Source organism: Octodon degus, unplaced genomic scaffold (assembly GCF_000260255.1).
Source record: "Octodon degus isolate 3935 unplaced genomic scaffold, OctDeg1.0 scaffold00213, whole genome shotgun sequence".
Taxonomy (NCBI): domain Eukaryota; kingdom Metazoa; phylum Chordata; class Mammalia; order Rodentia; family Octodontidae; genus Octodon; species Octodon degus.
In genome coordinates, this window is record NW_004524789.1 from 1,091,786 (window position 1) to 1,102,715 (window position 10,930).

General features: G+C 38.0%; 1 protein-coding gene across 1 annotated transcript in view; it reads right to left on the reverse strand.

The window, feature by feature from the left end:
• Positions 1–4: 4 nt before the first annotated feature.
• Positions 5–10,930, reverse strand: part of Capza2 (capping actin protein of muscle Z-line alpha subunit 2) — a gene marked incomplete at its 3' end in the record, with an annotated part of 48,209 nt that continues 37,283 nt past the window's right edge. Inside the window, exons 6-11 of the mRNA XM_012517755.1 lie at positions 9,827–10,033; positions 7,989–8,068; positions 6,184–6,262; positions 3,345–3,416; positions 864–926; positions 5–55 (exon numbers count right to left, since the gene is read on the reverse strand). Coding sequence (XP_012373209.1) covers positions 5–55; positions 864–926; positions 3,345–3,416; positions 6,184–6,262; positions 7,989–8,068; positions 9,827–10,033 — 552 coding nt within the window. The remainder of the gene's footprint in view (positions 56–863; positions 927–3,344; positions 3,417–6,183; positions 6,263–7,988; positions 8,069–9,826; positions 10,034–10,930) is intronic.

Here is a 10,930-nt window from a genome sequence, read left to right on the forward strand (position 1 = left end):
GTAAGGCTTTGAAAGTAGTGTCGGACATTGTCTGATAATTCTCACTGATGGCAGTCTATGAAAAACAGTAGTTAGAGTTTAAAACAAATGAAAGTAATAAAACAATTTAAACACATTTTTAGGACATTTACGGAGCTTATTTCAATCCTTTTAGTCAAAATTCTCGACATGCTTTTAAAAGCTGTTTAAAAACTGCTGCAAGAAAAAGCATACAATCATTTTTTTTTTCTTTTGTGCTACCAGGGATCAAACTCAGGACCATGCGCTTGTAGGCAAGCACTTATTCCACTGAGCTATCTCCCCGACCCCATAAACCCTTTTTGAATGACTGAATTTAAGAAATGAAATGTAAATTAGGTTTAATGTCTATCTCCTCACTGTGACTCTATTTCACTATTTAATCAGAACAGTCTGTAAATTACTAATTATAAGGGGTGGAAACTCTTCCGATCCACAAAGTAAATGCTGATAATGTAAACAGCAGAGCACAAACTGAAACGTGACCCCCACAAATCCCACGCAATTCAAGGAGCTTAGGAAACATCTCTTCAATTCAAATTTCCCATGAGAAACCAACAGCTATTGAAGAACTTGGCACATTTTCATTAATAATTAGAAATTTCAGTTGGCTCAAGCCAAGTCTTGGTGTTTCTAAAACATAAAACCGTAACTAAATGCAGTTTATTCTGCACTGTTTTGGGCTACATTTTCACAAATTTGCTCTTGTACTAACAGCAAACACACTGCTAGAAGATCATTTCTTAGGTAGTGAAACAATAAAAAACGCATGCTTATGGCTGAAAGCAAAGCTTCAGTGCCACTCAAAAATGAAACAGATTATAACAATGCTTGAAAAATCATACCTGGTATTCATTTTCTGCAGCTTCTACAATCTTTATAAATTCTTTTGCTGTTTGTACTTCATTCTAAATGAACCAAAAGTAAATGAAACAGTAATTTAAAACTAAGCTGCAATTTCTTTTAAAAATACATGATAATGAAATGTAATTTAATAACACAGATGAATATTATAACAAGTGAATGGAAAAGTACAAGATCAATTATTCTAAATCCAAAAAGAACCAGACAAAAACATAAATTTCCACAGAATGAGTGTGGTATCAGTATTTAATTTAAGGTGAAGTCAAATTTCATTAATATACATTGGTTAGAAAGTTGAATTATAATAGTTAATATTCATTCTAAAAGGTAAGTTTTACAGGTAGGAAGTTACAGGTTTCTACTCTTTTACGTGTTTACTGAGTGTTTACCACAATGATACAAAGAAAACTACTGATATGAAGAATCTATTTTCATATTTAAGGTAAATTTATTCTATTATTTAAATATTTCACAAAAAAATTTAATTAGTTGAATATGGTTTTGTTTTCATTTTCCCTAATATGAAATTGATGGAAATCTACATTTCTTTTTAATAAAATGTGTTAAAAGTGAACATTTCTAATACTTTGTGTGTGTATTAATTTATGTAATGTAGCTTTTGTCTTTCTAAAAACAGTGACAATGAACATCTCACACAACGAAGTGAAGAGCTACTCCTGGTACTTGGACCTAGCCAGTACATCAGTGTAGTTTAACTACTACGGCCAACTTTCATAACTCCACTGTTTTTAATTTTCTGGACAAGGTGCTTGTACAAAGAACCTTTCTTTAATGTCCACCTCCCCAAAGAAAGAATCATGTACCCTTGTTATGCAAACAATATTACATGATAAATATGTATGATAACTAACTATATGGAATACAACATCTGTTTTTTTGTGGAACCTGGGATTGACCTCTGGCCCTTGAGCTTGCCAGGGAAGCACTTATTCCACTGAGCCGTCTCCCCAGCCCTGGAATACGACATCTTTCGACAGTCCAGATTCATTAAGTTTCTTCCATGGGCAAATTCTGCAAGGAATGTAAAAGCTGGCACAAAAGGGGGAATCACCAGAGTGATAATAAAAACTTCAAAAAACATGCTTCTTTTGACTCTTTTCATGTAGCATTTCATACTTTTTAAGTACTTTTTGTAATTAAAAATAATTTTTCAGGGGCTGGGGAGATGGCTCAGTAGAATAAGCGCTTCCCTGGCAAGCACAAGGGCCTGAGTGTAATCCCTGGGTCTGCAAAAAAAACAGCCTAAAAGTGAAGAGTAAGATCATAAGCCTAAATGTAAGAGTTAAAACTATAAAAACTTGTAGAAGAAATCACTGAAGTAAATCTTTATGATCCTGGTCAGGCAATGATTCTATCAATACAATAAAGCACACATTGTAAAAAAAAAAAAAAATTAGACTACATTAAAACTAATTTTGTTTTACAAATGATACAATGAAGGAAGCAAAAAGACAGCATGGAGTGACAATATCTGTAAATCACGTATCTGACTTTAGAACTGTGTGTAGAATAAATAACAATTACACCTCAGTAATAATGAATTGGACAATTAAAACTCACAATTACAAATGGGCAAAGGAACTAAACAGGCATTTCCTAAAAGATAAGCACTTAAAAAGATGCTCAATAGCATCAGCCATCAGAAAACTAACAGAAACCAAGATACTACTTCACATTCACTAAAAAGGTTGTAATACAAAACCCTGAGTTTTATTCAGGCTGTGGAAAAACTGGAACCCTCATGTACACCCTCAAATTGAAATCATAAAATGGTGCAGATATCCTAGAAGTAATCTGGAAGTTCCTCACAATCTTCTATGTACATGTCTCAAACAAAAATTATTTTTACACAAAAAATAGTATATAAGTGCTTATAGCAGCAAAGAGTAGAAACCAACAGAAATGTCCACCTTATGACTAAATGTATATATTCATACAATGAAGTAGTTACTTGACAATGACAAGGAATGTATCAACACAGACTGCACAAGGGCAGATACTGACAAACGCTAAGTGAAAGGAGGCCAGTCACAAAAGTCCTATTGCATATGATTGTATTTCTATGCAATGTCCAGAACAGGCAAATCATGAAACAGGGTAAGTGGCTGCCCCGGGTAGGAGAGGTCCGACAGGAGCTGGCGGGTGCTGTGTGACGAATAGGTGTACGACTTCTTTAAAGACACAGGCAAGGGTTCTAAATTCAGACTGCAGCGATTGCTACGCAACTCTGATAATTTTAAAACAATGAATTTGATACTTTAAAAGAATGATTCGAATGGCATCTGAATAATTCAATAAAACTGCTAAAAATGTTAGGTACAGAAGTGCATCTTTCAGCGATCTGAAAACACTAAACTGAAGCAGAACATTTACAATGTACATCGCAAAGTCGCTGTGCCTGAGAAGTATTCGGTTATTTGTAGTATGGTTAAAGTACTTACAGACACTGTGAGGGAATCCTGGATGTCTTTATGACTCACGAGCTGAACATTGCCGTCTTCATAATAATGAACCTGTCAGGGAGTGACGCAGCACAGTCAGTGGCCACGCCAGTGCACGCACGCCGGCTCCACCCATCTCCCCACTGAGCTCCGGCCCGGTAGGTTCCGGCAAGGCTCTTCCTACCCCAGTATCGCCAAGGGACCGCACGCTGGTGCAGCGATCCAGGAAAAGGACGGACTTCCACTGGCCTCACTGCTACAGTTTTACATCACAGCCACTTCAGTAGGGCCACATTAACACCACAGTAAGTCATTTCCTAATGCTGCTTCTCTTTTGTGTATTTCCACCAAACATTTCATTGCCCCGGATGTGAATTTATTCAACAGTCATTAACAATATAGATGCTGCCACCGTGTAAGTTTGTGGAAATACATGGCTTTTAAAATGACAGTCCCTAACCTCCTCCAAAGAACTGTGCAAAGCACACTAGTAATACTTCAGACTCAGAGGGTTTTAAATGAACCTTAGCATGTATCACAAAGAACTAAAGATACTTGTGCTTGGAATGTACATAGAAAGGGGAGAGACACACAGGGAGCAGAAGTGTCAGCTGTAGGCCCTGTACTAAATACAAATATGCCTGGAGTACCTGGTAGGCAGGAATGTACCACTAAATCATCTTTAGGCAGGTATCACGCCCAGATTTAAATTTATAAAAAAATTAATCTTTCAGATGGCAACTACAGTAAGTGTTGAAGATGAATCTGATCCAAACAACCAGCAATATCATTTGAAGAGCTCTATAATTATCCAGGTAAGAGCTACTGAGTTATTGAACATACCAGAAAGGAATGTGAGCAATATTAGTTACTCACAGAGCACTGTGTCAGGTTCCATCCTAACCATTTTATCCAATATTCATTAATCCTCAAACAATCATACAGGAGTCAGAACACAGCGTATATCTACATAGTTCAGGCTGGCTTCAAACTCATGGTAAATCCTGTGCCAGTCTCCCAAGTGCTGGGATTACAGGCACAAGCTACCCACCAGGCTTTAACTACTTTTTTTAAAAAACGTATTTAGTACAGGGTCTCGCTACAGACAGCACTTGTAGTGATCCTCCTGTTTTCAGCCTCCTAAATGCTGGGATTACAGGCACGCGCCACCATGCCCAGTCTCAGCTGCGGACTCAGCATGCCCTGGGGGTAGGGCCGGCATGGCACGCCGCACGCCGGGGATTCAATCTTGGTCCCTGGGCCTGCCTAAGCAGGCGCTTTAGTCCATTAAGCTCTCTGGCCAGCCCAACCTTAGCTACTTTTTAATGGATGGCAAAAGATACAAACTTATTAAATGACTTTCTGATGTCACACAAACAGTAACCACTTAATCTGGGATTCAAACTCTTGACAATCTGACTTCATATTCCATGCTCTTGATTTCTATTCCTTAGTTTCTAGGAGACAGGGACCAAGATATAAACCAATGCAGAACAAGACTAGAAATGTATACAGAAGTCAAATGACAAAGCTGCAGTATGAGATATTTACTTATTCTTTTACAATTCTTAGCATATCTTTCATGACAGTTGATGAACACATGTTGATCAATGTGAACCAAAATACAAAAAGGTTAGTACCTTCCCCCTTTTTTTTTTTTTTCAAATTTATGTATTTGGTACAGGGTCTCTCTCACTATGCAGCTCGGATTCATAGTGATCCTCCTGTTTTCACCCTTCCCAGTGCTGGGATTACAGGTGCGCACCACCACACCTAGACTCGATAGCCAGCTTAGCCTAGAGACAGGGCTGGTGCGGCATGCAGTACCAGGAATCGAACCCCAGTCCCTGGGCTTGCCTAAGCAGCTGCTTAGTCCACTGAGCTATTTCATCAGCAGTACCTTCCTTTTACTTATTTAGCAGTATATATGCTCAAATAAGTAAGTACTTAGTTATCAAATGTTCTCTACATAAACATCTGAGCTTACATTAGGAGTCAAAGAACTCAATTCTAGTGGGTTTTTTAAATTTTATTTTGTGTGTGTATGTGTGTATGTGTGTGGTCAGCTCAGCCCACCAGGGGGCGGGGCTGGCTGGCATGTGGTGCTGGGGGATTGAACTGCGGTCCCTGTGCTTTGCTAAGCTTGTTCTAAGTAGGTGCTTTAGACCACTGAGCCATCTTACCAGCCCCCCCTTTTTTTAAATTTTATGTGTGTGTGTGTGTGTGTGTGTGTGTGGCCAGCTCAGCCCACCAGGGGGCGGGGCTGGCTGGCATGTCTAGTGGGTTTCACCTAAAAAGCCAAATATGCATACAGGTGAGATTTTTAAAACATATGTAGTATGTTACTACATATAGTAACACACATGTATGCATCTATACATCCACACATATATATTCTACTCCAAGTATGAGCACAGGCAATATTTTTAAAACATATGTAATGTATGACATGTAGCAATACACACATGTATGCATCTATACATCCACACACATGTATTCTACGCCACTCAACTGAGATGACAGCAGAGCACAACTCAAACTCAGAAGAAGCCTAGATGAACAAGCTGTACGAGATGCAGACCAAATGGTGACATCTAATTTTAGCTGTGCTTTTGAATCTGTAAGCTATCCTCACAGATTTTTGATGACTAGAGAACAAACTATAATGTTATTTTAAAAATTTATAACAGTACAACTTCTTTTTCCTATCATCCTAAAATAAAAATCTGGAAAAGAAATGGAATGGTATACTGTGAAAATATAAATCTATTCAGCTTGTTATTCTTTTGATCAGAATCATCTAGAAATCAGTAAACAAAACTCTTTTAAAATTCTGTACCTGAATTTTCAAGATGCCAACCACCTGGGTGGTTGAAGGTGTGATTGTAAACTTCCACTCTGACCTCCAACGACCATTCCTTAAAAATAAAAACAGCAGCTGTAAATAAGGTAGGGAAAATAATGGGAATCAATATTACGCTTCAGATTTAAAGTGAATGCAACAGTGTGACAAAGTGTGGGAAATAGATCCTGGACAGTTATTTTTCAAGCACTGAAATATTCAAAAGGATCAAAAAGTTAAAAACAGGTATAAGACACAAGGAAACAATGCATTTAAATTTTAAAAATTTATTACAGTAGAAACACACTGACATTAATTCCCTTCAAAATACGTTCCCTTACTTTGAATATCCTAATCCTTGTTTTGCTACTTCCTGAAGCCGTTCTAGAGGTGGTCTCTTATGAATGTCTTCCGTTACATTGTCATGGCTGCCTTACGGTTTTGAACTGGTGCCAAATGTTTGCCTTTCATGGCCATTTTGATTTTGGGTAAAGAGTCAAAAGTTATACAGTGTCAGATTTGGAGAATAAGACAGAGGAGGACACAGCGAAAACGTTTTTATGACTCTGCTTTTCATTCAATGATACTAAGTAGTCATATTCATTGCATTTTTATCACACCTAGCAAAGATACTCAAAAAAGATTTCCAGAATTATTTCAAAAAGTGGAGAGAACGATAAAGCAAGTACATTCAAGGTGAGGGGTTCCTGGTGAGGGGCACTCATGGCAGTGGGTCTTCCACTGTAATGATTTTTAAAAACACGTTCACTGTATTTTAAAAGCACCCTCTGTACTTAATCTTCACCCTCCTCATAAGAAAGACCTAGATAATGGATGTAAATCAAAATTCTAAACGTTAAGGTTTAAAATAAACTAGAAACTGAGATATTTCTTGGAGAAAAATGTTGAGCTACTTCAACTGAATTACTTAGCTTTAATTAAGGTTAAACTGAACAAATGTTTAGATTATCAAGTCCTTTCATAAATACAGTCAGAGCAATTTAATACCTACTGAATGACAGTATCACTTTATCAGTATTCACTTCTGAGCCCGTGAAGTCCAAGAGAACCTCAGAATTTTGTAACAGGTAGTATCCAGAAATGATCTTGTCTAAGAATAAAAACTACTAACAACATGTCAAACACTAAAGATTAAAAGGCAAGTCCGCACTTTTGGGAGCTACACCTTTGGAAGGAGTAACAGTACAGTTTGTATGCAAAATTAAAAGCACATAGGGGCTGGGAGGTGACTCAGTGGAATAAGCGCTTTCCTGGCAAGCGCAAGGCCTGAGTTCAACACCCAGTTCTGCCAAAAAAAAAAAAAAAAAAAAAAAAAAAAATTAAAAGCACAAACATGATGTTACTCTCTCATATTAACAGTCAAACTGCATTCCTGTAAAAACACCGTCAGAGCTCCCAAGTTCACAGGCGTTGTGGTTTTCCATTATGGCCCTTTCGCGCCCTCACACAAGTGTCGTGCAGTAACACCCGGCTCAGGGGGAGCACGCGGGCCTGCGCCCTGACCGTGTGCACACGCCCCGCACCGGTGTCTGCCGGCGGGCCTCAACACCATGCTCATCTCCATTCTCCTCAATGAGTGTCAGCAGATTTGCTGCTGCCCTTAGGGACTAAGTAATTATGGAACAAACAGCTTGTTTTTTCTAAGAGGCTGAGGTTCTACACCATATGTATATTGTTCAATCATACACAACTAAGTTTCAGCCCTAATGACAAATCCAAGAACTACAAACAATATAGACAATGCCAAAATTTCTCAATCCATAAATGTTTGTTTGACTTACCAAAAATTTTTTGCTTGGAACTGGTGGCTTTCTATGCATGCAATAATGGTTTGCTGTCCATCTATTTTTTTACCATACACCTTATTGGTGAAAAAAAAGGAAAATCAAGAATGAGCACTTAATGCCATGAATGCCCCACTTTAATTAGCTATGAAATACTTAAAAGCATAATGAACTTTATGTAAAATGACACGAAGCAGGGCCTCATTCTAATACAGTAACTAGAAAAGCATTTTCAATTACGTGCATCTCACAACTGATAAAGTAAAACTTACTGAGTAAAATTCACTTTACATTAGTAGAAAATATTCATATTCTAGATGTATCATACTTTCGTTCCAAACACAAGGATCATAGGTAAGAAAATTATTTAAATATACAAGTACAATGTAATGCTTCCCTTCAAGTAAAAAGTGTACCTAGTTTGTGATTACTTGGAATTGCCATTTCTGCGGTCTTTTTTAAAAGGTACTAAGGGTTAAGAAGTTAATGTACTCAAAATGGAGAAAGCTCATTAGGAATGTTTATGTTACGACTGTCTTTGATCTCTTCTAATTTGGGCCTTTCACTCCTACCAAAGAACAAGTGCAGGCTGACCTAGCTACTCCCTTACTCATGACTGAGACAGTCCTATAAAATATTCCCAATTAACAAGTTTGAATTGAAAGAATTTCTAAGTTTATTTTAGATGTGTTGTTGTATTTTTTAAATTGAAAAAAGGGTATCAGTACATGATTACATTCACCATGGGGGCTGATATGCCTACATAACACATCCATTCTCATTTACTTATAACAGCCTTTCTTCCTTTCTATTCTTTTTCTCTTGTACCTTCTTTCATTATATAATCATTCTTCAGAAGACGTCCTCATAGGAAGCTACTGAGGGAGAACTGGGTGCTACTGGTGAAATCATGTGTTGTGATGGGACAGCAGGCACACGCTGACCCACGGTCACTTCAGGTTGGAGGGGTAAGCAGAAGGCCGGCTCTGGCTTTGGAAGCCAGGTTCACAAGTCTTGGCTCTACCCTAAGTGCAACAGAAAACCCCTGAAAGAGCTCACGCAAGGGTTTTCCTGATGCACACACTGGAGAAGATCACCGCAGCTACAAAGGGGTCTCACAAAGCACGCCTCAGGATGCTGAACAGCCTATCTGGATACAATCTTAGCAATGTTCAGAAACAAACAGCACACTTACTCTCCACCATTTTTCACATACAAAACATAAGTTAAGGGGCCGGGGAGATAGCTCAGTAGAGTAAGTGCTTGCCTGGCAAGCGCAAAGGCCTAAGTCCAATCCCCAGTTCCACTAAAAAAACCAAAACAAATAAAAAATTAAATAAATAAAACATAAGTTAAACCTGCAAGAGAATGATGAAAAAACAAGAAATGTGACTATAAAGTACTTGAGAAAGTAATTCTACTTCTAAATAATTTTATTTTGTTTTCTGCAGTACTGGGGATTAAACTCAGGACCTTGTGTGTGCCAAACAGGTGCTTATGCTGCTGAGCTATATCCCCAGCCTCATCATATCATTTCTCCTTTATATTTTTGTCTTAGAATTTCTGTTTTGATTTAATCAATCAGTTTTCCATTTTGGCTATAACAACAAACTAGTTTTTGTTTTGGTTTTTTTTTTTTTTGCAGAACCAGGGATTGAACTCAGGCCCTTGCACTGGCCGGGCAAACACTTATTCTACTGAGCCATCACCCCGGCCCCACAAACTAGGTTTTGAAAAAAATAGCAACATTTTAGGGGTCATAAAATATTCTGTGAGTTGCTATGAATTTTGGCCACATTTGCATAACAAACAAAAAGAAAAAGTCACTGACTCACAGTGCAAACCCCATTCGGGTAATGCTCTTTTACATACGCTCGCAGCGCCGTTTCTACAGAAGCTCTCCATAACTCAATCGCATTTTCTGCTTCGTAGGGCCTCGGATCAGTTGCTTCCTTTCTTAAGTGATCAAATTTGAAACAGATTCTGTTTTTCGGATCCAAAAACTTTCCATTTCCCAAATCACCGTGTTCTGTTATCAGTACCTTAAATGATGGAATGAATTTATGAAAACTATTTAAAACATTGAAAGCACTCATGCATATTAACATATGTTCACTTGAATCTTTCTCCTTAAATTATAAAACAATTTTACTTTAAGCAACTGTTTCAATTATACAGTACAACTATAATACTTCAAATGAATACAGCATTAAGACAGGCTATTTTAGGGCAAAGTAGATCAGTTTTTCTAACACTACCTTCTTGCTATTCAGTGGGAAAAAGTGCACTTTATACAAGACTGCTGGAGTCCAGTTATTTTCTTTTGAGAACTAGTATCTGTTTACTGTTTCTGATACTAGGTTGAAGTTCCACACAATTAAGAAAAATGGGGGACAACCTTGAATCAGGGGGTGTTAAAATTCTTCAGTGTGCCCCAACTTGCTGTGAAACACATAAGCTCACCTACTCTGAAGTATCTGCTTTTGTTTTATTTTTATTTATTTATTTAGGCAGCTTATTTATTTATTTATTTTGGTGGCAGAACCAGGGATTGAACTCAGGCCCCAGCGTTTGCCAGGGAAGCACTTATTCCACTGAGCCATCTCCCCAGCCCTCTGCTTTTGTTTTTATAAACTACCTTTTATTTTTAACAACCTCTTACTTTTTATATATAACAAGCAACAAAACTTTATTTGAAGAAGATATTTCCAAGGGTCGGCCTGATAGCTCAGCAGACTCTAGTGCCTGCTTAGGTAGAAAGCAGCAGCTGGGGTTCAATCCCCGGAGTGCCTTGCGGGCAAGTGCACTGAGACAGTGCTTGAGACTGAGTGTGCAAGCATGGTGGTGCACGCCTATAATCCCAGCACTTGGGAGGCTGAAAACAGGAGGATCACTCCAAGTCCAATCTGTGCAGTGAGACCTTGTAGACCCTGTCCTAA